This window comes from Pristiophorus japonicus, chromosome 16, assembly GCF_044704955.1.
Source record: "Pristiophorus japonicus isolate sPriJap1 chromosome 16, sPriJap1.hap1, whole genome shotgun sequence".
Lineage (NCBI taxonomy): Eukaryota > Metazoa > Chordata > Chondrichthyes > Pristiophoridae > Pristiophorus > Pristiophorus japonicus.
In genome coordinates this window covers 17,925,452-17,953,321 of record NC_091992.1, presented here as the reverse complement: position 1 = coordinate 17,953,321, position 27,870 = coordinate 17,925,452, and the positions used below count along the sequence as shown (strand labels likewise).

Below are 27,870 nucleotides of genomic sequence, written 5' to 3'. Positions count from 1 at the left end.
TGATTTTAAAGACTTCTATTAGGTCACCTCTCAGCCTTCATAGTTCAAGTGAAAAGACCACCAGCATGTTCATCCTTTCCCAATATGTATACCCTCACATTTCTGGTATCATCCTTGTAAATCTCCTCTGCACCCTCTCCAGTGCCTCTATATCCTTTTGATAATATGGCAACCAGAACTGTACGCAGTGGTCTAACCAAGGTTCAATACAGGTTTAGCATAACTTCCCTACTAACCAATTAAAAACAAGGGCATACAAAGTGGCCAAAACTAGTGGGAGGATAGAAGATTGCGAAGCTTTTAAAAGCCAGCAAAGAATGACTAAAAAAATGATTAAGAAAGGGAAGATAGACTATGAAAGTAAACTAGCGCGAAATATAAAAACAGATAGCAAAAGTTTCTATAGGTATATAAAAAGGAAAAGAATGACTAAAGTAAATGTTGGTCCCTTAGAGGATGAGACCGGGGAATTAGTAATAGGGAACATGGAGATGACAGAAACTCTGAACAAATATTTTTTATCAGTGTTTTCGGTTGAGGACACTAACAATATTCCAACAGTGGATAGTCATGGGGAGGAACTTAACACAATCAGAATCACTAAGGAGGTGGTACTCAGTAAGATAATGGGACTAAAGGCAGATAAATCCCCTGGACCTGATGGCTTGCATCCTGGGGTCTTAAGAGAAGTAATGGCAGGGATTGTAATTTACCAAAATTCCCTGGATTCTGGGGAGTCCCAGCAGATTGGAAAACTGCAAATATAATGCCCCTATTTAAAACAGGAGGCAGACAAAAAGCAGGAAACTATAGACCAGTTAGCCTAACATCTGCGGTTGGGAAAATGTTGGAGTCCATTATTAAAGAAGCAGTTGCTGGGCATTTGGAAAAGCAAAATTCAGTCAGGCAGAGTCAGCATGGATTTATGAAGGGGAAGTCATGTTTGACAAATTTGTTGGAATTCTTTGAGGATGTAATGAACAGGGTGGATAAAGGGGAACCAGTGGATGTGGTGTATTTGGACTTCCAGAAGGCATTTGACAAGGTGCCACATAAAAGGTTACTGCAGAAGATAAAAGTTCATGGGGTTGTGGGTAATATATTAGCACGGATAGAGGATTGGCTAACTAACAGAAAACAGAGTCGGGATAAATGGTTCATTCTCTGGTTGGCAACCAGTAACTAATGGGGTGCCGCAGGGATCAGTGCTGGGACCCCAACTATTTACAATCTATATTAACGATTTCGATGAAGGGACTGAGTATAACGTAGCCAAGTTTGCTGACTGGATGGGAGGAAAAGCAATGTGTGAGGAGGACACAAAAAATCTGCAAAAGGACATAGATAGGCTAAGTGAGTGGGCAAAAATTTGGCAGATAGAGTATAATGTTGGAAATTGTGAGGTCAAGCACTTTGGCAGAAAAAAAATCAAGAGCAAGTTATTATTTAAATGGAGAAAGATTGCAAAGTGCTGCAGTACAGTGGGACCTGGGGTACTTGTGCATGAAACAGAAAAGGATAGTATGCAGGTACAGTAAGTAATCAGGAAGGCCAATGGAATCTTGGCCTTTATTGCAAAGGGGATGGAGTATAAAAGCAGGGAAGTCCCCTACAGTTATACAGGGTATTGGTGAGACCACACTTGGAATACTGCGTGAAGTCTTGGTTTCCATATTTACGAAAGGATATACTTGCTTTGGAGGCAGTTCAGAGAAGGTTCACTAGGTTGATTTTGGAGATGAGGGGGTTGACTTATGAGGAAAGGTTGAGTAGGTTGGGCCTCTACTCATTGGAATTCAGAAGAATGAGAGGTGATCTTATCGAAACGTATAAGATTATAAGGGGGCTTGACAAGGTGGATGCAAGAGAGGATGTTTCCACTGATAGGGGAGACTAGAACTAGAGGACATAATCTTAGAATATGGGGCCGCCCATTTCAAACTGAGATGAGGAGAAATTTCTTCTTTGAGGGTTGTGAATCTGTGGAATTCGCTGCCTCCGAGAGCTGTGGAAGCTGGGACATTGATAAATTTAAGACAGAAATAGACAGTTTCTTAAACGATAAGGGAATAAGGGGTTATGGGGAGCGGGCAGGGAAGTGGACCTGAGTCCATGATCGGATCAGCCATGATCATTGGATATATTCAAGAGGGAGTTGGATATGGCCCTTACGGCTAAGGGGATCAAGGGGTATGGAGAGAAAGCAGGAAAGGGGTACTGAGGGAATGATCAGCCATGATCTTGTAGAATGGCGGTGCAGGATCGAAGGGCCAAATGGCCTACTCCTGCACCTATTTTCTATGTTTCTATGATCGTATTAAATGGTGGAGCAGGCTCGAGGGGCCGTATGGCCTACTCCTGCTCCTATTTCTTATGTTCCTTTGCCTCTAGAAATAAACCCTAGTGCTTGGTTTGCTTTTTTATGGCCTTGCTAATCTGTAATGAACATAGCATGTTCATTAAAGATATGTACTGATTCAATTAAGTGTGTCTGTTCATAACTGGTGCTCTGCATGTTCCCTTTGGCTGTGAAATAGAGCAGCTTAATTATTTATATCTGGCCTCGTCTTACCAGGTGGCTTCAGTCCACCAACAGAAAGATTGGAGAGGAACATGCAAAAGATATATGACTGGTTCAGATCACAAGGCAGCACAATTATTACATTACATTATTGCATAAGTTGATATTGGGCAATGCAATATCAGGCATTCAAGGGGCACCAGATCCGCTTACGGGAGAGCTGGACGTCACTGAACCAAGAAGATATCGAGACAGACCCGAATTTGAAACAGACTCCTGGGTACATTGCATTTCCTCATCTTTTCTCTCAGCTTCTTTCCTTATTCTTTTTTCAGTGTACTTGTTTTTATCTCTCTCCACTTAGTTTTAGCAGAACTCTTTCCACATTTATTTCTTACACAGTTCAAACTGCCACGTAGAGGGATGTGGAAAGAGCTGATCACAGAAAAAGATTTGATACTGGTTGGCAAAAAACAGACCGACTTCTGTGCATACTTGCTGGAGGCTCCTTGGAGTTTCTCTGTTGAGGAGGTGGATGAACTCCAGAAGCCAAACTCGCACACGTGGCTGAGGAAATGACCTAGGAGTTTCCCAGCCAAAAAGAAAAAGTCACAGTGGATCATGGAAATTGTAATCCCATGGCTGTCCATGGACAGATTTAATACAAATTTTGCCTGGCTTGCTGGCTAAAGTGTGTTCAGAGGGTAAGTTGGGCAAATCAGGTTACTTGGGTGCAGGGGAAGGAGGGAGTTATTAGATCCAGATTTATGGGCACGTGCGATTTCTTTTTTAAACACCATGCAGATTTTTTTTGCTGGTAAACAATTGCAAAATGTTGTGCTTATAGTACAAAGTAAAATTGACTCATTTAGAAAGGAGAACACGCTTGACTAATAAGGAAGTCGAACTCAACAAAGATCACAATCACTAATAAAAAACATTTTATATATAGATCAACTTCAATAATTGGTACAACATATTCAACAACATTATAGTTGGATGTTTGTAATAAATTTATGATCAAATATGAATCAATATTCACTCCACTACTTTGTTTTATAAAAGTCCATTTTATGCAGCTCTTGGTGCATTGTAAAACAAAGCACAATGGAATGATGGGATTTCCACCCTGCTGATTTCAGCCCACTCACCAGAAATGTTTTCTGACTAGTATACAGTTGACCACTTCCAGTTCATACACAACTGGTGATAAAGCAGAATTAGCAGAGGTCTGGAACCAGGAGGAGGAAAAGACAGGCACACTGCAGAGTTCTTCTTATACTGGCTAAATCATGTCTACCAATGCTAAACTCAAACCAATCACTTACTGTTTATTGATCTGCAATAAGCTGTCATCGTCATCATAGGCAGTCCCTCGGAATCGAGGAAGATTTGCTTCCTCTTAGAATGAGTCCTTAGGTGGCTGAACAGTCCAATTTGAGAGCCACAGTCCCTGACACAGGTGGGACAGACAGTCATTGAGGGAAGGGAGGGTGGGACTGGTTTGCTGCATGTTCTTTCCGCTGCCTGCGCTTGTTTTCTGCATGCACTTGGCAATGAGACTCGAGGAGCTCAGCGCCCTCTCGGATGCACTTCCTCCACTTAGGGCGGTCTTTGGCCAAGGACTCCCAGGTGTCGGTGGGGATGTTGCAATTTATCAGGGAGGCTTTGGGAGTGTCTTTGTAACATTTCTCTTTCCACCTTGGGCTTGGTTGCCATGAAGTTCAGAGTAGAGCGCTTGCTTTGGGAGTCTCGTGTCTGGCATGCAGACAATGTGGCCTGCCCAGCGGAGCTGATCAAGTGTGGTCAGTGCTTCAATGCTGAAGATGTTGGTGCGTCTGTCTTCCCAGGGGATTTGTAGGATCTTGTGGAGGCATCGTTGGTGGTATTTCTCCAGCGACTTGAGGTGTCTACTGTACATGGTCCATGTCTCTGAGCCATACACGAGGGCGGGTATTACTACAGCCCTGTAGACCATGAGCGTGGTGGTAGATTTGAGGGCCTAGTCTTCGAACACTCTTCCTCAGGCGGTCGAAGACTGCACTGGCGCACTGGAGGCGGTGTTGAATTTCATCGATGTCTGCTTTTGTTGATAAAAGGCTCCCGAGGTATGGGAAATGGTCCATGTTGTCCAGGGCCGGGCCGTGTATCTTGAAGACTAGGGGGCAGTGCTGTGCGGCGAGGACAGGCTGGCGGAGGACCTTTGTCTTACGGATGTTTAGCGTAAGGCCTACGCTTTCGTACAACTCAATAAATACGTCGACTATGTCCTGGAGTTCAACCTCTGAATGTGTGTAGATGCAGGCATCGTCCGGGTACTGTAGCCCGATGACAGGACAGAGCTTGGGGTGATCTTGGACCTGTCCTGGAGACGGCAAAGGTTGAACAGCTTCCCACTGGTTCTGTAGTTTAGTTCCATTCCAGTAGGGAGCTTGTTGACTGTGAGGTCAATAAGCTGTATAACGTTTTAAGTCACACCACCATTGTAGAAATGTAAAAAAAAACTTTTCCCCCAAAAATGTTTCTTCCATACAGAAACATTGACAGCATTATAAAACAAGGTTAAGAAATGCCAAACATTCGTGAGTGAGTGCAACTTACCTGTACTTGCTCCAACCTATTTGTTGCAGTAGATTACAAACACAGATTAGGTGACCACTTTGCTGAACACCTCTTCTGTCCGCAAGTGCAATCCCGAGCTTTTTTTCGCTGGCCACTTCAATTCTCTGTCCACTCGGATCTTTCTGTGTTTGACCTTCTATACTGTTTCAATTAAGCTCAAGGAACAAAACCTCATCTTTCTACTAGGTACTTTGCAGCCCTCTGGCCTTAATACTGTCCAACAACTTCAGACCTGAACAATAGCTCCGATTTTCTCTCTGGTGGGAAATGCTGCCAATGTGTGATGGGTGTATCAAATTTTCCCCAGGGGAGTGGGGAAGGCGGTGGCAGAGGTGGATTGATGCTTGGGGTAGGAACTCATTTGACACATTCGTAATCTAACTTTATTTTAAAGTTCACGCCTTTTGATGTGTGATTTAGAACACCGAGTCGGTTATACTTATGCTGCCTTAAATTGCAGTTTATGTCCTTTGATCATAAAGTTATCAAACTGTTACACTGCAAAGGATGACCATTCAATCTGTAACAGAACAAAGCCGGGGATTCACTTTAACTTCTAGTTAAAAATCAACCGTAATAACCCTGCAGCATTGATCAGCCACAGTAGCAAGAAAATTATGTTGGTGTGTGAAAGTGGAATCCTTCTGGTTATAGATATGTGAACTATACAAAATATAGTGCAGTACCGCATACTAATCGGGCATGCTTATTTGATAAAATCTATTAATTCTCTGCTCTCTCCATACCGGCTAATGATTTATTTAATCGGTATAGATAATCGGTATTTAGCAAACAGTTGATGGATCATTCAGGCAGCTTCAATCAGCTGTTTGCACTGTTGACAACTACTGGAGACAGTCAGAAATGGGAAACTGGGTAGCTTCAATCAGCTGTTCCTGGGCATTAACAACCGATAAATAATACTAATAACTTTTATTTATATAGCGCCTTTAACGTAGTAAAATGTCCCAAGGTGCTTCACAACAGTGTTACAGACAAACAGATACATTTGACACTGAGCCACAGAAGAAATTAAGGCAGATGATCAAAAGCTTGTTTAAAGAGGTAGGTTTTAACGAGCGTCTTAAAGGAGGAAAGAGAGGTAAGAGAGGCGTAGAGGTTTAGGGAGAGAGTTCCAGAGTCTGGGGCCTAGGCAGCTGAAGGCACGTCCACCAATGGTTGAGCAGTTATAATGAGGGATGTTCAAGAGGCCAGAATTTGAGGAGCGCAGACATCTTGAGGGATTGTGAGGCTGACAAAATTGCAGAAATAGGGAGGGGCAAGTCAATGGATTGATTTGTAAACAAGGATGAGAATTTTGAAATCAAGGCATTGTTTAACTGGGAGCCAATGTAGGTCAGCATGGGGTGGACAGCACTTTCAATAAATATGATTTGTACCAAATTCATTCCTTTTTGCTAAAACATTTTGCATTAGTGGCACTGCAGTACTGAGGCACTCAGCTCCTCAAGTGCACAGTATTTAATCGCTCCATCATCATAGGCAGTCCCTCAGAATCAAGGAAGACTTGCTTCCACTCTTAAAAATGAGTCCTTAGATGGCTGAACAATACGAGAACCACAGTCCCTGTCACAGGTGGAACAGATAGTCGTTGAGGGAAAGGGTGGGTGGGACAGGTTTGCTGCACACTCTTTCCACTGCCTGCACTTGATTTCTGCACGCTTTCGGCGATGAGACTCGAGGTGCTCGGCCCCCTCCCAGATGCACTTTCTCCATTTAGGGCAGTGTTTGGCCAGGGACTCCCAGGTGTCAGTGGGGATGTTGCACTTTTTCAGGGAGGCTTTCAGGGTGTCCCTGTAACGTTTTCTCTGCCCACCTTTGGCTGGTTTGCCGTGAAGGAGTTCCAAATAGAGCGCTTGCTTTGGGAGTCGTGTGTCTGGCAGGCGAATGATGTGGCCTGCCCAGCGGAGCTGATCAAGTGTGGTCAGTGCTTCAATGCTGGGGATGTTGACCTGGTCGAGGATGCTAATGTTAGTGCGTCTGTCCTCCCAGGGGATTTGTAGGATCTTGCGGAGGCATCGTTGGTGGTATTTCTCCAGCGACTTGAGGTGTCTACTGGACACGGTCCATGTCTCTGAGCCATACAGGAGGGCGGGTATTACTACAGCCCTGTGTGAAAAGCTTATTGAATTGCTGGAATAGCCGACACACTTGATGTGTTGTAAGTGGCGCCTTTGTAATTAAATTCATTGGTAATGGAAAATGGTTAGCCCCATTTGTTTCATATAGATGACAAGTGGTGGGGACTGTGTCAATAAAAGTGACAATAAAGCTGTCAGATTGTTGTAAAAACCCAACTGGTTCACTTATGTCCTTTAGGGAGGGAAATCTGCTGTCCTTACTCAGTCTGGCCTATATGTGACTCCTGCCCCACACCAACATGGTTGACTCTTAATTGTTGTTCAAGGCGGCAATTATCTTGAGAGAAACTAGGGATGGGCAATAAACGCGAGCCTTGCCCACATTCCGAGAATGAATAATAAGATTTCACTGTAACTGTAAAGGACAATTGGAAGCACAGTAGCTTGCAAGAGTGAGAATAGCTCACTGACTTTACTTTCAGTCCCATGCCCTCACATCAACTAATTCAAAACTCTTCCACTAAAACAAATAGCGTATTTTGCTCAATCCAGGGACTTGTCAATTATGAAATACACATTTTTATTATAGAATGCTGCATCTCAGACAATGATAAAGAGAACAGTCTGTGCTGACACCAAATTTCACTCATTACATTAACATTGGATATTTAAATGATAAAACTAATGACTTTTTGCTGAAGATTAATCACTGCACAGGCATCTATTCAAACTTTACCCTAAATTCTGTCAGTGATATCCCAAACACTGTCGTATGTAACTATATCTGTTATGCAGAGTAACTTCCTTACAATAAATTATTTGGAGAAATAATTTAAAATATCCAAAGTACAACTTCCCGTATCAGATAAAAGTTGCCATTTTAAGTGTGCGTGACGATCACTTCTTCACTCCCACAATAGTTGCTATGATAGTACATACTGATTATTTTTAACGGTTCAAACAATGCAGAAAAGACCACAATCTTGCAGTATCACACCAGCAGCACTGCGCTCTTAGCGCTTATTTAAAAAAAATTAGATAAACATCTTAGTTTTTTTTTAAATGCAGAAGTGAAAACAATAGCACTGTTCAGCATAAATCTCTGCGGTAGATCTGGTCGTGCTCATCAGATGCTTCGTTTTTTAACTGCTGTATGTGACGGTGCAATCGTGACCATTTCCAGCAACACTACATTAGCTGTCAGCAGAACCTCTTTTGGCACTGGTGGATGGCAAACTTGTATGGGATTTCTCTTTTTTCTTCTTCTTGCTCTTCTGAATCATTTTTCTGAAAACAGAAAAGTAAAAGTATAAAGATTAAGTTTCATTGGAGCTAATTGCTGGAATCCTGAGATACAACACAAACTGGACTTATACTGCAGCATCACTTTTTCTACATTCCCATTTAGTCTTCAAATTTTCCAATTACTTTTCCAATGACTATTTTGGGCCTTATTTCACACACCAAATCCTCCCTTTTGCAATATAGCATTTATAGCTCAGCAATCACCAGACTTACTGTCAGTGTTGCATCTAGTCAACTATCCAACAGACAGCTAACATACCAATTGGACAAGAGATTCTAACTTGCCCCATTCAGGTGATGTTCAATGTTACAGAACTCAAAATTCTGCTATTTGATTTCAAACAATTATTACTGCATTATTTAATTCTTCAATATTTGATTTAAGGAATCAAAGTGGAATTCTACAAATTGAACACAAGTAACCTTAAGTCAGTTTTAAATCAAACAGTGCTACCCATTTGGATCCTGCTACTGGGTTATTTGCATACACCACCACTATCCCATATAACAGAAGAACATAAGAATTTGGAGCAGGGATAGGCCATACGGCCCCTTGAACCATCTTTGCCATTCAATAAGATCGTAGCTGATCTTTGATCTCAACTCCACTTTCCCATCCTACACGGCACACACCCTCCATTTATAAGAAAATACTATAAATATCTTTTAAAGTAAAGTAATTTTATCTTTATACTTGAGGCAATAATTCATAAATAAATTAAACATAGGTTTACCCAACATTCTAGCGACTGCTATTTTTTTTAAAAAAAGCATTCAAAACGCTTCATTTTTAAAAACATACAAACTTTTCCCCTCAATTCTACAAATGAATTTTCAGAGGAGGAATAGTGTACCGCTCAAGATGTCAGAACACCTACACATTAGAAGTTGTGAGTCTTCGAAACATACGATCTCGCGCAAAGCTAACATAAAGCAATATTGTAAATTTTTAGTTCAAAAATGAGTTGGTCTGTTGACTAATTTAGATCAGTTTCAGAGAGCTTAGAAATATTGTTGTTTAATTCACACCGTTTAATGCAAAAGTAAACACATGAAATGCAAAAAAAAAAACTCTTACTTCTTCCTGGCTGCCTTTTCTAGGAAGTATTTCGGTGTGGTCTTGATACCCGCTCGTTTGATTGGATTTTTGATCAACCTTTTCTTCTGTTTACTGCAATGAGGGCGAGATGACAGCCATTATTACACAAGTTTCAAAATCAAAACAGAAATTGAAAAAATGATTTGATAAAACAACATTCACATGTACTAAGATTGGGCTAGTTATCGGACACAGACTGCTGTGCTGAAAGGTTCAATCCTCCCTTAATTTGGGGCATCAGCAGGATTTGGGTTCAAGCCCATGCTGGGAATTGGCATTATTGCAGGGACGTTACTTCAGAGAGACACTAAGCTCCTATCTTTCTTTCCTTTGCATTTGTGGAATAGTCGGCCTCAGTGTCTGTGCCAGATTATTCTGAGGTAGCAATAAAATATTCCTAAAACATTTATATTCCACAATGTAAAAGTAGGCATCCATTTGATGCAATTATCCACATTCTTCAATGGAAGTTCATCTGTCACATTTGATCGGATTATCATTCAGAACTTTGAGATAAGGGAAAGAATGACTGGTCTTGAATAAGAAACAGCAAGCATACCATTACCGTCGATGGAAGAACATGAAATGAAGAGAACGATGGAAAAGCCAGTCATTAACAGAGTTCATGAGAAACCACGTAAATCTCATGAGGGTGGCCAATTCAGAAATAGAATAACTTGTGGCCTTCTCTCATTATGGACAGTCTATTGTACATGAATGATGAACAAATGAAGGATCAATACAACTTGAGCACGTTTTAAATGCATGTGTCAATCTTACAACTTGTATCTGTGTATAATTGGGATTAGAGCATTTATCAGTTCAAAAAGATAAATGTTAAGTTAATGGGCTCAATTTTCCCCATGACGTTTTTTGGCGTATTGCCAGTAATGCTAGTTTTTTTTGGCACCAATTACTCCCCAAAAAAGAAGTAGCAAGTTTCTCCGTTCTATTTTTTGAAATTGGCACCGCACAGCCTGCCCTTTAGCTTCGGGGGGTGGTGCCTAATGTCTGCGCTGAAAAAAACGATGCCGTCGCCCTCCTTTCTGCACATGCACGAAAAAAAAAGGACGTTTTTGACATGATTGCTATGGGTGCGCATGCCCAGTACAGTTCCCGGTCTGCATTCGGCCATTTTTAAGGAGCCAATTTCTCATTGGAAAAATCGGAGCTGCAATAACAAGATGCAACGCGGCTCAAGGGCCAAGAATTTCTTACAGGATGAAGTGGAGGCACTGGTTACTGTAATTGAGGCCAGATGGCACGAGCTGGCCACCAGCAGAGGTCACATAAAAGTTTCCTAGTAAAAGATCCCCTCGGAATGAGTAATCATATCAGGATTGAATTTCAAATCCAGATGGAGGGTGAGGTGGTTAGATCTCTAACCAGCGTACTAAGCTTAAATAAAGGAGACTATGAAGGTATGAGGGCAAGTTGGGTAAAATGGACTGGAAAAATAGATTAAAGTGTAGGACGGTTGATGATGAACAGTGGTGTACATTTAAGGAGATATTTCACAACTCTCAAGAAAAAGATATTCCAGTGAGGAGGAAAGGGTGTTACAGAAAAGATCGCCACCCGTGGCTAACTAAGGAAATTAAGGACGCTATCCAATTAAAAGCAAGGGCATACAAAGTGGGCAAAACTAGTGGGAGGGCAGAAGACTGGAAAGCTTTTAAAAGCCAGCGAAGAACAACTAAAAAAATGATTAAGAAAGGAAAGATAGACTATGAAAGTAAGCTAGCACAAAATATAAAAACAGATAGCAAGAGTTTCTGTAGATATATAAAAAGGAAGAGAGTGGCTAAAGTAAATGTTGGTCCCTTAGAGGACGCGACCAGGGAAGTAGTAATGGGGAACATGGAGATGGCAGAAACTCTGAACAAATATTTTGTATCAGTCTTTACGGTAGAGGACACTAACAATATTCCAACAGTGGATAGCCAAGGGGCTATAGGGGGGGGGGGGGGGAGGAACTTAACACAATCACTAAGGAGGTGGTACTCAATAAGATAATGGGACTAAAGGCAGATAAATCCCCTGGACCTGATGGCTTGCATCCTAGGGTCTTAAGAGAAGTAGCGGCAGGGATAGCAGATGCATTGGTTGTAATTTACCAAAATTCCCTGGATTCTGGAGAGGTCCCAGCAGATTGGAAAACTGCAAATGTAACGCCCCTATTTAAAAAAGGAGGCAGACAAAAAGCAGGAAACTATAGACCAGTTGGCCTAACATCTGTAGTTGGGAAAATGTTGGAGTCCATTATTAAAGCAGTAGCAGGACATTTGGAAAAGCAAAATTCGGTCAGACAGAGTCAGCATAGATTTATGAAGGGGAAATCATGTTTGACAAATTTGCTGGAGTTCTTTGAGGATGTAACGAACAGGGTGGATAAAGGGGAACCAGTGGATGTGGTGTGTTTGGACTTCCAGAAGGCATTTGACAAGCTGCCACATAAAAGGTTATTGCACAAGATAAAAGTTCACAGGGTTGGGGGTAATATATTAGCATGGATAGAGGATTGGCTAACTAACAGAAAAAAAGAGTCGGGATAAACAGGTCATTTTCCGGTTGGCAATCAGTAACTAGTGGGGTGCCACAGGGATCGGTGCTGGGTCCTCAACTATTTACAATCTATATTAATGACTTGGATGAAGGGACCGAGTGTAATGTAGCCAAGTTTGCTGATGATACAAAGATGGGAGGAAAAGCAATGTGTGAGGAGGACACAAAAAATCTGCAAAAGGACATAGACAGGCTAAGAGAGTGGGCAAAAATTTGGCAGATGGAGTATAATGTTGGAAAGTGTGAGATCATGCACTTTGGCAGAAAAAAAAAATCAAAGAGCAAGTTATTATTTAAATAGAGAAAGATTGCAAAGTGCTGCAGTACAGCGGGACCTGGGAGTACTTGTTCATGAAACGGAAAAGGATAGTATGCAGGTACAGCAAGTGATCAGGAAGGCCAATGGTATCTTGGCCTTTATTGCAAAGGGGATGGAGCTATATAAGGTATTGGTGAGGCCACACCTGGAATACTGTGTGCAGTTTTCGTTTTCATATTTACGAAAGGATATACTTGCTTTGGAGGCAGTTCAGAGAAGGTTCACTCGGTTGATTCCGGGGATGAGGCAGTTTACTTATGAGGAAAGTAGGTTGGGCCTCTACCTCATTGGAATTCAGAAAAATGAGAGGTGATCTTATCAAAATGTGTGAGATTATGAGAGTACTTGACAAGGTGGATGCAGAGAGGATGTTTCCACTGATGGGGAAGACTAGAACTAGAGGGCATGATCTTAGAATAAGGGGCCATCCATTTAAGAGAGATGAGGAGAAATTTCTTCTATCAGAGGGTTGTAAATCTGTGGAATTCGCTGCCTCAGAGAGCTGTGGAAGCTGGGACATTGAATAAATTTAAGACAGAAATAGACAGTTTGGTAAACGATAAGGGAATAAGGGGTTATGGGGAGCGGGCGGGGAAGTGGAGCTGACTCCATGATCAGATCAGCCATGATCTTATTGAATGGCGGAGCAGGCTCGAGGGGCCGTATGGCCTACTCCTGTTCCTATTTCTTATGTTCTTATTAAATGAAGAAACGCTGGAACCAACTTGCAGAAGATTACTGTGCAATGGTGACCACCCTGAGGTCTGGAGACCAGTATAAAAAGAAGTGGCAGGACCTTAGTCAAGTAGTTAGTCTAAGTAATATTTTAATTTATTCACTGGAATTGCAATTGTAAATGTGACCATCTGTATATGTCCGACCCAACAGAAAGACACCCTCTCTAAAAGGTTATATTTTCATCTTTGCAGAGGAAGGTGGCACACAACAAAAGAGAAAGAACTCGAACAGGCGGAGGCCCGGCAAATCTGCACCCACTGACACCCTTGGAAGACAGGGTCGCTGCTTTGATGGGTCCTGCCTGGAGAAAAGCAACCAGCACTGCACAAGCTGGGCCCACATTCGAGGGAGAGGGTAAGTCCTGCAAATTCCACTGTCTGGCTTTGCTAAATGTTAAGTACTGCATGGGCTCGCCATGCTTCGGTTCATGGGGATGTCTCGGTCAGCTACGCTTCGGCTGATGCAATGTGCGATCATTCATTGTGGTCCTTCAAATCAGCCTGCTACCTGCGCTGTAGGAGTCTACTCATGCCACCCACCCTGCCCCCTCCTCTGCTAACCATTTGTCTGTTGTTATATTTTGCAGAACTGGAGGCCAACCCTGACGACGTAGAAGATTCAGATGCGGACAAGCCTGAAGGAGAACATCTTCCAATCCCACCTTCCAGACCATGGGGGTAAAGGGAAGGGGCAGGTTGAGGTGCCAGCCCCTTTCCTGAATGGTACGAGTGGTGTTGGGGCATTCCATGGTTTCACACAGTCCGAGGCTGGGGATTCCAGTTGGGTGCAAGGCAGCGGGTCCCAGTGGGATGCAGCGAGCCACACCCAGGGTGAGGAGGGGAAGGAGAGCTCGACAGCGCTCTCCTGAGGTGCAGGAAATAACATGTGAGTCAGATGATGGCAATGAGCGCGGAGAGCACTGACCATACGCGATCACTCCTGGACACCATCAGTGGGGTGGGTGATGAGGTATCGGGACTGTCGGGAGAAGTAACAACACTCTCACGAGAAATGGGAACACTGTCCAGGAACATGAGGGAGGGAATGTCTCAGGCAGCTGATGTGCTGTCAGTGAACATGAGGGAGGGAATGTTGCAGGTCGTTGAGACACTGTCAGGGCACATGAGGGAGGGAATGTCGGAGTTAGCTGCTGCAATAAGGGAACACGCCCAGACCACCATTGACAGAATCAACTGCCACTTCCACTCCAAACCCCAGACCAGCCTCTGAAGAAGCTCAAGCCGAGCCTTCCACATTACCACCTGCCCCTCACCATCAAGAAGTGTGCATTACCCAGGATGTTCGAAAGAATAAGGTTGGTACCAACCCGAGAAACACTGTGCACTGCCTGGAGGCAGGGGTGGAGTCAACAAGGTCAAGCGCAGCGGGTGGTCTTAGACTAAGGTGGAGGAGAGAAGGGTGCAGACTTTCTTTGCTGCTGTTGTCGTTACTATTTTAACTGTTCTCAAATAAAAATTTTTTTGTAAGTTATGTAAATTTACAAGTTTAAAAGTTTGTAAGTAATCTTAACTAAAAACTTTAACGTTTGATACAAGAATATTTTTTATTAAAGTTAAGTAAGGTACAAACAAGTGTTTGTTAAACTTTTGAATAAAATATATTTTTAATTATAACCGAATCATTTCCATTATTTGTTCCATTAACACAACATTACAGAACAGGTCCAAACAGTAAACATTTTGAATAATTGCGACTGAGCCTTCAGGTAACAAAGCGTTCGTGGATGAGCTGCTGGCGTAAGGTTCGAGCAATCGTTAAAGGGGCATAACCTGCCCGCCCTCCTCCGCCGTCGTGCTCCGGGTTCAGGTAGTTGCATGGCTTCCTTGTCCTCTGCATCTTCCTCCTCATCATCAGCCACTCTCACCTCAGGTGGGTCTTCGACGACCAGCTGCTGCTGCCTTATGATGGCTAAGTTATGCAGCATGCAGCACACAACAGTGAACTGACCAACAATCTCAGGGGAGTATTGCAAGTAGCCTCCAGAAAATGGCAACGCGGTTTCAAAATGCCAACGGTCCTCTCGATTATGCTGCGCATCGCAATGTGCGACATGTTGCATTCCCTGTCAGCTTCTGTTCGGGTTACGCGTAGGGGCATGAGCCAGGTGGCGAGGCTGTACCCTTTGTCAGCTCTGCCCTTCTAGCTGCTGCTGAAGCATGGCTGATATAGCGCTCTCGCGTAAGATGAACGCATCATGGGTGCTCCCAAGGTATCTCACATCAACGGACATGATGCGATGTATGTCATCACACACGAGTTGCACATTAATGGAGTGGAAGCCTTTTCTGTTCCTGTACATCTCGGAATCCTCCAAAGGTGTTTGCAAGGCGATGTCGGAACAATCAATGCAGCCCTGTACCTTTGGGAAACCAGCAATCCTGGAGAAGCCCACAGCCCTTTCAAGCATTGCCTGCACGGTCATGGAGAACTTTATGTAGTCATTCCTCCGGGCATATAGTGCAGCAGTCACCTGCTGAGTGCAGTGATGTGTTGCATGTTGAGAAATGGCGCACACATCCCCAGTTGTGGCCTGGAACGATCCAGATGCATAGAATGAAAGTGCAGCTATAACCTTCACTTCAATTGACAAAGCAGTCCTCCTGACGCTTCTAGGTTGCAGGTCTGCTTTTACTAACTCACAGATCTCGATTACAACTTCTTTGCAGAAATGCAGCCTTCTCACACAGTGTGCATCACTCAGATGCAGATATGAACGGCTGTCTCAATATACCAGACGTGGGTAAGGCCTCCTGCCCATTATCCTACGTGCTCGAGGTTCCTCATGCGATGACGTCGAATCAATTGTCTCCTCCACAGCACCATCATGCAGAAAGCTTGCACGAGGTATAGCATTGTCAGTATTGCCCCCATGATTAAATTGTACCTTTGCAAGAAGCTCAAAACGGCAGGCAGGACAAGCTTCTTTGTTGTCTCTCTCCCCAAGGTCGATGCCCTAGTATGGACCACACCCAGGTCTGAGCATGCGCAATAGGCTTGCTTAGGTCGGGAACCACCACCACCAGCCCCGCCTACCCCACCCCCACCCGGGCTTCATTTGGTGCTGCTTGCTGCATAGTGTAAGGATTCTCATCCCTTCAGCTCGGCTTTCACAACCCCACCCCCACCCACCCGGACTTCTTTTGAAGCCGAGCCCTTGTGTCCGGGTGAAGGACCAATTCTGCCGGCCGACGCTCCGACCCTCGAGCCCGGTTTGTAGACGTTCAGTGGTGGAGTGACACTTTTTTTAAAATCCAAAATTAAAGAAAAAATTAAAAACTTCCATTTTCTGCATTTTCAGTTGGAAAAAATTAAGCTTGATGCATATTTAATGTGTCTTGACTTGCTCCAAAACTTTGCATAAAAACAATGGCGTCTTTCTGTGCCGATTTTTTGATGTGCGCTGGTTTTTCTTAAGTGCCCAGAATGTTTTTTGGGAGTGGTCACATACGCCATCCTCGGAGAATTGTAAGTTGGCCAAACTTGCATAAAATGAAAAACTGCACAGACATCAGGTTACTAACTTAAAAAAATCGTAACGGAGTTATGCTGGTGCACAATCTTTGGAGGAAACTTGGATTCTTAAATTTAGGCCAAAAAAAGCGGTGCACGCCAAAAAAACGGCGCAAATCACTGGGGAAAATTGAGCCCATAGAATCAGAAGTGTGCAATACATAAAAGCTGTACAGCTAAACACAAGGTAACCCTCTGTTGCAAATGGAAAGAGCAGGGATGCAGGATCAATCTTCCATCCTCAATCTCAGCCACACTAAATGGAAGCCTATTACTTTCACAGAGAAGAAAAAGAGAGAAAAAAATCAACCTCGGGTTTCCCTGGCATCATTCCTGAAAGCCAGCTCAAAGCAGCACTGGTAGAGCTGTGTGCAGACGCCACTAATTGACAGCATGGAAAGGTGAAGGGAAAAAAAAACTTTTGTTCCACAGCAGAGAAACAAATGAGGTTGGTAAAATTCCAATTCTCCAATTTTTTTCTTTTTTAATTTACATCATCATCATAGGCAGTCCCTCGAAGTGAGGATAGAAACATAGAAAACATAGAAACATAGAAAACATAGAAACATAGAAAATAGGTGCAGGAGTAGACCATTCGGACCTTCGAGCCTGCACCACCATTCAATAAGATCATGGCTGATCATTCACCTCAGTACCCCTTTCCCGCTTTCTCTCCATACCCCTTGATCCCTTTAGCCGTAAGGGCCATATCTAACTCCCTCTTGAATATATCCAATGAACTGGCATCAACAACTCTCTGCGGTAGAGAATTCCACAAGTTAACAACTCTGAGTGAAGCAGTTTCTCCTCATCTCAGTCCTAAATGGCTTATCCCTTATCCTTAGATTATGTCCCCTGGTTCTGGACTTCCCCCAACATCGGGAATATTCTTCCTGCATCTAACCTGTCCAGTCCCATCAGAATTTTATATGTTTCTATGAAATCCCCCCTCATCCTTCTAAACTCCAGTGAATACAGGCCCAGTTGATCCAGTCTCTCCTCATATGTCAGTCCTGCCATCCCAGGAATCAGTCTGGTGAACCTTCGCTGCACTCCCTCAATAACAAGAACGTCCTTCCTCAGATTAGGAGACCAAAACTGAACACAATATTCCAGGTGAGGCCTCACTAAGGCCCTGTACTTGCTTCCACGCCAAAAAGGGATGAGTTCACAGGTGTTTCAATGAAGGACCTAATATTCCCGGTCCCGAACTACATCGTGAAGAATGGAAGATGCCTGTGCTTGGACTTGACAGAGCTAGGTCTTGGTCCAGTGGCAAGGATTAACCAAGACTAACTGGAGACCAGCTCTGTTGCACGGACTGAGCGCGCACACATATCGCAGTGTGGGTTGGCCCGTGCTGCCCCTGGGCCCCAGGTTCGCGTCTCTCCTGGGCCTCGGTCACTTCCCTCTACGGGACTTTTGCCGCTCCTTCGCCCCTCCTGCTGTGCCTGCCCGCACTGTAATCAGCGACCTGGCTTCGTAGCCGTCGCCTTCCCGCCGCCGCACGCTGCTTCCTCCGATGGCCCCGGCCTGCTGATGGTCTTGCAGGCCGGGACCGCGCCAGTCAGCGTGCTTAACTTTACTGCTGACAAGACTCCTCCTTTAAATTACTGCTCCCCTTAAAATAAGTGTAATTCTTCCTGAGGAGGCAATTAAAATTCTAATTCTTAAATCAGTCATTGCAAACAAAAGCTGACTTATCACAACTTAGACTTGCTTTGCTATCTCTAAAAAAAAAAGGGGGAGGTATGTATGTAAAATAATTCATCTTCGAGCACACTACACTAAAAAGACAAAAGGAGGGGGGAGGGAAGAGAATGAAACACAAGTTCAAGCCTGTTGCATTCCTAGGTAAGTACAACTTTGTTTGGAAGTTGAAGAACCAACTGGCTTCACTTCATATGCCAACCACCAATCTTGCAACCCAGCCCACTCACCAAGATCAAATCACTCCTTTGTCTGAAACAGCCATATACGGCATCTCTAATATTAGTTAGCTAACACGTTTTTAAAATTATGGGCACTTACCTTTGCAGTTTATTTATTTGCATCATGTAGTCTGGTACAGGGCAGCCAGCTTGTTTGATAACATTTGCTATACTAATTGAATAGAAAAAGAATTAGCAAAAAACTGCACGTTTCTGAAAAATTTCAGTCACAATGTCACATCAACTATAACTAGACTGGGTGACATTTTTGGCACAAAGTGTCAGCACTGATCAATTGAGCCCCTTGAACCCATCACAGTACAAGACTGATGAATTAAGCATCTAGCAAACAAGTCACTTCTGCCTCTCACACATCAGCTAATAGTTCTTCGCTCTGAATTCCACGGGCTCATCAGCGATTGCCAAATGTTTGTACAAATTATAAATCAGTCCACTAAGCGACAAGATGTTTGCAATGATGCCAGATCCAGCCTCATCCCATTCAGGTTAGAAGTTAGCTTAGCTACCATTGAGGATGTGCACTGCACTACACTGCGTTCTAAGGCACTGTGATCTTGGCAGGCAGTGCTGCTGTAGTGTAAACAATTTCAATACTGGAACGGAGACCAATTAACTGTATAAATTCACACAAGGGAGAACAGATCACAGCATCCTACTGATAGCTATTAATTACGTGCATGTGTAACATCCTTGATAATATTAAATATGGCAGCACAGTTAAGAGAACTTAATATATTTCAGTACACACATTATAATTGGCTTCTGACCAATGAAGTACTAGAAAGTCAACTGGAATGAGAAAAGTAAGCGCCGTATGAACACAGTTTATCCAACAGAAAAATAATGATACGCCTTCCAAGTAGAATGGTGTCCAAGGCATCAACAAAAAAAGCACTATTCGTGACAGCAACTGACTACCTTTTCGCCTCCACAACCGAGGAACTTAGAATCAACTGAGTTGTAAGAAAATAAAACTTGTATTAATGTATACAGTGCATTAGGGCAGGAATTTTCTTTCCAAATTGCTAAAATATAAACAACATAGATTTAAACCATTTGCCAAGGAGACAACAACGCGATAACACAGAATAATTGCATCTATCTGAAGTCATCTTGGTCCTGTGAATCAGCTTGGCCAAACGATGAATCTGCTCTTCTGACTGCAGCACGTCAAAAGCTAACCAGTCTGAAGGCTATTTTTTAAAGCTGTTTTTTTTTTTTTACAAAGTTAGTGGCACTCTTTCACCTCCATCATTTTATATAGGCTTTTAGTTTTAAAGAAGATTTTTTTTAAACTACCCAAATAAAACACTACACCCTTTGGGATAAGAGCCGAAGCATTTGCTAGCGATTTATTGCAAAATGACTGATCTTTATTGTTTCTCCGACGGAAAACAGTTCACTGGAGCAAACCTGACATTGCCTCTGCCTAATAATGGTTGTCACTTTTTAGATGTTAAACTAGGAAAAGCAAGCAGCCTCTGTATGCTCATTATATGTAGGAGATTGTTAAAACGTATAACACTTACACAAATTTAGCAATATTTCAATATCCAGTCAGTGAGCACCAACAATATACAAAGAATATTTTATTCACAATAAGGGACAGCTCAATTATACGTATCACAATACATTTGCTCTGCCTCAAAAAAATGGAATAATTTACACGTATGTACATCAAGCATTATTTTCTTTCCTTGTCTAAAAGTACCCCTATTAAAAGAAACACAGGCATGCAATCTCCCTATATACCAAACAGTGGATTCATTTTACTTGGATAATGGAGAAACTCTAGCTTCCTGTACACTCAGTTCAAACTGACCTCCGTAAAAGTGGTTTATCATCTTCTGTGAAAAATGTAAGAGCCTTTCCTCGATGACCAGCTCTTCCAGTACGTCCTAGTTATAAAAATACACTCGTCAGAAAAACTCAAGTGATAGTCACTTCACAGAAAAGAAAAAAGACTTACATTTATATAGCACCTTTCACAACCACCCGATGATTAAAAACATTGAAAATACTCCTCTACCAGCCACCCATCCATCTTGAATCAGGAGGGCTGTGTCAATACTATTTTATAACTAGCCACTATGAGGCATGTAAAAGTAGCATGAATTGATCAGTCTTCTGCTTTTCCCTCTACAGGTAAGCTCTTCACTCCCTCCCAGCATTCTCGCCTCCAGATCAGAGGACATAATCCCGGCTGATATTTTACTAAAGTACCAAATGAGTGCTTCATCATCAGAGGCGTTTGCCTTTGGATGAGAGGTCCCAACTGCCTATTCTGATAAAGGTCTCATGCCACTATTCAAAGACAACTAGTCAACATTTCTCCCGCAACCGATATCACCAAAAGCCATTCACCCAAGTGTTGTTAGCGGGATGCTGTTGGTGCAGAATGGCTGCTGCATTTGCCTAAATATCACTGCACTACAAAAGTAAATAACTGAATGTGATACAGGTACTGCATAAATACAAGTATTATTGTGCGATTCTAGTATTCTCTTGCCATCAAAGAAATGACGGCCATGGTACAAGGTGACAGATAATAGAAAATGTAGTAAGAATTCAGATTTAGATCAGAAAATACATTTCCCTCAGCGATATCCTCTTCTTCTGAGACCAATGGGCGTATACAGGTTGAACCTCCCTTATCTGGAACCACCCCTCGTCCGGAACCATTCCCGGCCATCGTGCGGCGTATGCGCAGAACTCCGCCATGAACAAATTGAAGTCCTTCCTCGCTGCCGACTCCCGCAATTGCTGACCTAACCCCGCGATCCACCACCGCCACCCCCCCCGATCCCTCTCCCGCACTCCCTGCCCCAAGCCAGCTAGCCCCGATATCCCCTTGCTCAGTACCTGCACCATCCAATTTAACGTGACCACCCCTCGTCCGGAAAAATCCCTTATCCGGAACAGGCCAGGTCCCGAGGGTTCTGGATAAGTGAGGCTCAACCTGTAGTTTCACAGTTGCTCTCTGCTACTTTGCCCAAGTGACCAGTCTTCCGGAGCCTAAACAGCGAGCGTTGACTTAACAGCTGAGCCTGATACTGTCCCCACGTGCACTTCCAACAGGGGTCACTGGACAGCAATCAGGAGTGCGAACTGTGGTTAATTTTTCCACTCCCTAGCCAGGGCCAAAGAGGCCATTTGTAGCACTTCTACTGCACCCCAGCTGAGGTCAGCTAACACAGCACAAAGTGTGGGAAAACTGAGAAACAAGACTGAACCCAGGACCTTCTGATCGGTATGGCTTACAACCAGCACTGCCATGTAATGGCCAACATTACACCATCATGAGAGCTGATTATTACACATTTTAATAGAAGCAAAATTGCCAGGAGTCACTTGTTTTCTGTCGTTGCTTAATTACAGCTTTCAATTTGGTTGAAGCCATTTTGTTTTCTTTTCACATGGTTTCCATGGAATCAAAGTGGTCAGTGCTTGAGGTTCTGCTGTGCACACAGAATCGCAAGGTTGTGCAATGTAAATCTGAGTTTCAAGAACATCAATGTGGTTCTGCATTACTTTGCCCCATAATTAATAATTTGAGCAAGAGGTTGCAGTTCAATATGGGAATTCAGATGATGCCCATCGGCAGAGGATCACACAGAAGGAAGAAGCACCAAACAGATTCTAGGAACATTCCCTTAGGGATCAGGCACTGGGCTCCTCTTAATGACTCCTGCACACCTGGGACCAGATTACTCCCATATTGCGTCAGGTATGGGTGGAAAGGTAAATTTTCAAAACTTCTAATCCCTCTAAATTAGATGATGGCCATATTGGCCACAATTACTGGATTGACCACTGGACAAAATAAATCCAACACACAAGAGTTGGCTCGACTTTCTGAGAAGCCGGTAATCAGTTCTTATTGTGCACAAAGTACTGCACATTTCAGAAGGCTTTGTCAGCCCTTCAACAATTATTGCTCAAAAATGATCATACATTAGGGATTTAACAAGTAAATTTAGAACTCAGAACTATTATCTCCTTTTTCCTTGAGAATATACTCACTAGGGAGGGGGAATGTTGGTGAAAGATGCTGTAGCACAAACATTTGCAATACAATTTTTGCATTTTAAAATGAAGCTGCACATAAACTTGAATTTTAAAACCCTCGTTGCCTCACAAGAGCCCACATTCCTGTGTCTAGAAACATAGTTCAGGATGCTGCAAAACATAATCTATCTTCGCAAAGTCCAAAATATCTATTAGTGCTATCCAGTGTATTCGCTTTTCTATAAACGTCAGCCATGGCTCAGCGGGGAGCACTCTCGCCTCAGAGTCAGAAGGTTGTGGGTTCAAGTCCTTCTCCAGGGACTTGAGCACATAAATCTAGGCTGACACTCTAGTGCCATGCTGAGGGAGTGCTGCACTGTTGGAGGTGCTGTCTTTTGGATGAGACATTAAACAGAAGCCCCGACTGCTCTCTCAGGTGAACGCAAAAGATCTCAGCGCACTATTTCGAAGAAGAGCAGAGGAGTTATGCTCAGTGCCCTGGCCAATATTTATCCCTCAATCAACATCACAAAAAAAAAAGATTATCTGGTTATTGTCACATTGCTGTTTGTGGATGCTTGCAGTGTGCAATTTGGCTACCACGTTTCCCACATTACAACAGTGACTACACTCCAAAAGTATTTAATTAGCTGTAAAGCATTTTGGGATGTCCTGAGGTCGTGAAAGGTGCTATATAAATGCAAGTCTTTCTTTCAAATATTTGCAATTTCACCGAGTGCAGAGAAAAAACTGTGTACATACCTATTCTATGAATGTATTCAACAGCACTAGTTGGAAAGTCGTAGTTGATGACTAGATTCACTCCTTTAAAATCAATACCTCGAGCCATGAGTGCAGTGCAAATGAGGACCCAAATTTTTCCTGCTCTGAAGCTGCAAACTACATTATCTCTCTGGGGAGGGAAACAAAAACAAAAACAAAATTCAATTGCTGCGGCAGCGACAGACATGCACAAAGTAAAAACAGACCTTGATTCAAAGCTCCAGTATCTCGGTTCATAAGGGATCCAAGAGATCTTAGTTTAAAATTAAGTGAAAATACATGGCATTAACTTGAACTGTAAGCACCGTAAGTCACCCAGTACCTCAACATGAGGCTCTTTGCGTGTGAGCCTCGATAGCGAGTGCTGATTCCACCAGAGTGGGTTTCACAACCAAGGGCAATCCTTTCCTGATCCTCAAAGGCACAGTGTCCAACCAATAGAGATGATGGGAAGCTCGCCTGATTTTATTCCCTATCCTAGCCTGAGCGCACTGCTGCCAAATCCGGTGCTTGCAGCCAAGATCGGCTAATTCAGAACAGGTCACTGCTGGTTGTCTGGCTCAGTATCAGTTGGGTGATGTTTGCAGCTACCAAATGAATCATCAGGGAAGCTCACAATTCCTTGTCAAATGGCTAATTTATTTAAAAAGTTGTACTAATGATGACACTCACTAATACAAGATTAACTCATTCCTGGCTCAAAGTATTATTCCTAAATCTAGGCAGCTTCTTGCTCCCAGGAGATGTTTGTGCACAGAGAACAACAATGTTCCTAACTACGGAAAAGTTGACAACTCTGACCATTTCGCAACGCTGACCATTTTGCCTTCCCGGCTGAAAAGCTCTCCAAACATTACATCAAGTTGCATTTCCTTAAGAGGTATCCACTGCGGACTTCCCTTTCCCTTAACAAGAGTCACAAGGACCCAATATCATGGCCCAGGCAGCAGCCTGAATTAACTGCTCCAGAATCAGCTGTCAGTGTTTGATAGAAATCTCACCCACATAAAAGCATGGCACAGTATGGAGTGGAATACGTTCTTCATCACTGGTGTTAACTGATGGGAGTGCTGGTCAGGCAAAAAGAAAAAGAAAAACAAACAGGACCCTGCATCTCAAACTTTAAAAAAAGCATAAATGCTCTGACCCCCCACCCCTCCCCACTCACTGCTAACCCAACCAAGGGCAGGCCTTTGACCTCCACATTCAACAACCTCAGGGATTCGATAGGGTAGGTACAGAGAAACTAATTTCCTTTAGTAGAGGGCATCATCTTAAGAATTAATGCCAGGCCATTTAGGAGTGAAATCGCCAGTGAGAACATACACTGGTCTCCAACTGTACAGTGGTCTAATCCCAAAACAACCCCAGAGAGGGCAAGACAGTCCCTGTCCAGCTGTGCTGTCCCCATTCCATGTCCACTGTGGACCTGAAGCGTGTTAAGTTATTGCACAATTAGGTTGTCAATGTCCCCTCCTGCAAATGCTGTGTTGAAAATATATACTGGTACTATATCAATGTAAAAAAAAAATTCTCCAATGTTCAAAAGAAGTTTTGGAAAATTTAAAATATGGATCATTAATTACTAATTATGTCAATTTTTCTGTTTCAACTGTTAACCTATGAGTTTGTTGTGTTTGGTTTCTTCAAACAAAATCGAAGTCACTATACCTGTTGTTGTGTTCTTTCTGCGTGGATAACCTCAACATTAATGCCCTCGTAGATCAACTCGTGAAAGAGTTCCCTTGCTCTTTCAATAGACTGAACAAAAACCAGCACAGGAGGTGAAAAACCCTTGAAGGAAAAAGAGTTTGCATATTACACACACACAGATGCAAATGAAACAAGTCACACTACTACAAATTCAAACTATTACTATAACCAAGAGAGTGCTCGCACAATACGGAGAATGCCACGTGTTGGTAGCCATACAAATCATGAGATTTATGAAAAATTTTACGACACCAAAAATGAATGTTCAATATGGATTGAGTATAGGTGCTCATAGGACCAAACAACATTGAACCAGTTGGCTTTTCTGTTACAAACCCACGCAGGCACCGACCGACAGTCATTTTTAATCAAACACAGTGTAACACTAGGCAATGCATCACTGCCTGAGTTCAGCAACAGAAGGTTTCTCTTTATAATGAAGCACGACATTCCACCCACCTTACACAACAGCTTTATCAGTAAGTGATAGGTGAGAAACAGGCTTGTATATTTCCCCAGGTTAACAGTAAATGGAAGTAAGAATGGCTGCATGCAGGGACACTCATTGCTTCTCCACCATGCTACATCAGGAATTAGTAGGAGTAGCTAAGTAATGCTTCAATCTTTTCCCAAAATTCCCTTGAGGTAGGGATGGAAAAGAGAAAGTGATAGGGGAAAAGGCATCAACAAAAGTCTGGAAGCAGGGGGTCCAAGTTTCGGGCTGCGCCAAATACTTACCGATTCTCCAGCTCCCTGCAGGTCCTCTGGAGCTGGGCGCGGCGCAGCATGAGCTGTGGGGGGCAGAGCCAGGTCCCTTCGCTGAAAACAGTGCTGCGACCTCTGCACAGGCGCGCTACAGTGGGCGCACATTTGCAGTAGCTCTAGGTGCCCAAGACTGTGTGGGAGGGGCCCGAAGTACACAGCCCCGAGCCCTGGCCAAATGGGCTCACTGGGGCTGTGTGGATCAGGATGCACCTCCCACTTCCTCCCTTCAGCTGGCTCTCAAACCACACCCCCCCCCCCCAGCTCCCGCCCCGACTCTCCCCCCCCTCCCCCAGCTCCTGACCCCTGCCCTCCCCCCAACCCTCTCTCCCCCGCCCCGCTCCCAGACCCGACTCCCCCCTCCCAGGAACCGACCCGCGCTCCCCCACCTCCCTCCCTGTCCCCCCCACTCCCTAACTCCTCCCTCTCCGCCTCCCCCCCACTCCTCCCCCTCACCCCCTCCCCCCCCACTCCTCCCCCTCACCCCCTCCCCTCCTCCCCCCCCCACTCCTCCGCCCCCCCACCACTCCTCCCTCTCTCCCCCGCCCCCCACCACTCCTCCCTCTCCCCGCCCCCACACCACACCTCCCTCACCCCGCCCCCCCACCACACCTCCCTCTCTCCCCGCCCCCCCACCACTCCTCCCTCTCCCCCCCCACTCCTCCCTCTCCCCCCCCACTCCTCCCTCTCCACCCCCCCCACTCCTCCCACTCCCCTCCCCCCCCACTCCTCCCACTCCACCCCCCCCACTCTCCCCTCCCCCCCACACCTCCCTCTCTCCCCCCCCACTCCTCCCTCCCCCCCCCACTCCTCCCTCTCTCTCCCTCCCCCCCCACTCCTCCCGTCCCCTCACCCCCCCTCCTCTCCCCCCACCCCCTCCCCACTTCCCCCACCCCCCCCACTCGTCCCTCTCCCCCCCCACTCCACTCCTCCCTCCCACTCCTCCTCCCCTCACTCCTCCCTCTCCCCCCCCACTCCACTCCTCCCTCTCCCCGCACACCACCCCACTCCTCCCTCTCCCCGCACACCACCCCACTCCTCCCTCTCCCCGCACACCACCCCACTCCTCCCTCTCCCCGCACCCCACCCCACTCCTCCCTCTCCCCGCACCCCACCCCACTCCTCCCTCTCCCCGCACCCCACCCCACTCCTCCCTCTCCCCGCACCCCACCCCACTCCTCCCTCTCCCCGCACCCCACCCCACTCCTCCCTCTCCCCGCACCCCACCCCACTCCTCCCTCTCCCCGCCCCACTCCTCCCTCTCCCCGCACCCCACCCCACTCCTCCCTCTCCCCCCACCCCACCCCACCCCTCCCTCTCCCCCCACCCCACCCCTCCCTCTCCCCCCACCCCACTCCTCCCTCTCCCCCCTCCCCACCCCACTCCCCCCTCGCCCCCCACCCCACTCCTCCCTCTCCCCCCACCCCACCCCTCCCTCTCCCCCCCGCCCCACCCCACTCCTCCCTCTCCCCCCCGCCCCACCCCACTCCTCCCTCTCCCCCCCGCCCCACCCCTCCCCCCGCCCCTCCCTCTCCCCCCCGCCCCTCCCTCGCCCCTCCCTCTCCCCCCCGCCCCACCCCTCCCCCCGCCCCTCCCTCTCCCCCGCCCCGCCCTCTCCCCCCTCTCCCCCCGCCCCACTCCTCCCTCTCCTCCCGCCCCACTCCTCCCTCTCCCCCCGCCCCACTCCTCCCTCTCCCCCCGCCCCACTCCTCCCTCTCCCCCCGCCCCACTCCTCCCTCTCCCCCCGCCCCACTCCTCCCTCTCCCCCCGCCCCACTCCTCCCTCTCCCCCCGCCCCACTCCTCCCTCTCCCCCCGCCCCACTCCTCCCTCTCCCCCCGCCCCACTCCTC

General features: G+C 45.2%; 1 protein-coding gene across 3 annotated transcripts in view; it reads right to left on the bottom strand.

Annotated features, from left to right (window-relative positions):
• Nucleotides 1-7,801: 7,801 nt before the first annotated feature.
• Nucleotides 7,802-27,870, bottom strand: part of ddx52 (DEAD (Asp-Glu-Ala-Asp) box polypeptide 52) — a 38,592-nt gene continuing 18,523 nt past the window's right edge. For 2 of the 3 annotated variants that reach the window (XM_070858066.1, XM_070858067.1), the window contains exons 10-15: nucleotides 25,217-25,339; nucleotides 23,525-23,675; nucleotides 20,577-20,652; nucleotides 18,834-18,905; nucleotides 9,629-9,721; nucleotides 7,802-8,532 (exon numbers count right to left, since the gene is read on the bottom strand). In XM_070858066.1, the coding sequence (XP_070714167.1) occupies nucleotides 8,439-8,532; nucleotides 9,629-9,721; nucleotides 18,834-18,905; nucleotides 20,577-20,652; nucleotides 23,525-23,675; nucleotides 25,217-25,339 (609 nt within the window). In that variant the 3' untranslated portion in view covers nucleotides 7,802-8,438. Of the gene's footprint in view, nucleotides 8,533-9,628; nucleotides 9,722-18,833; nucleotides 18,906-20,576; nucleotides 20,653-23,524; nucleotides 23,676-25,216; nucleotides 25,340-27,870 lie in introns of those variants that run through there. The other variant, XM_070858068.1, reaches the window with a different exon arrangement.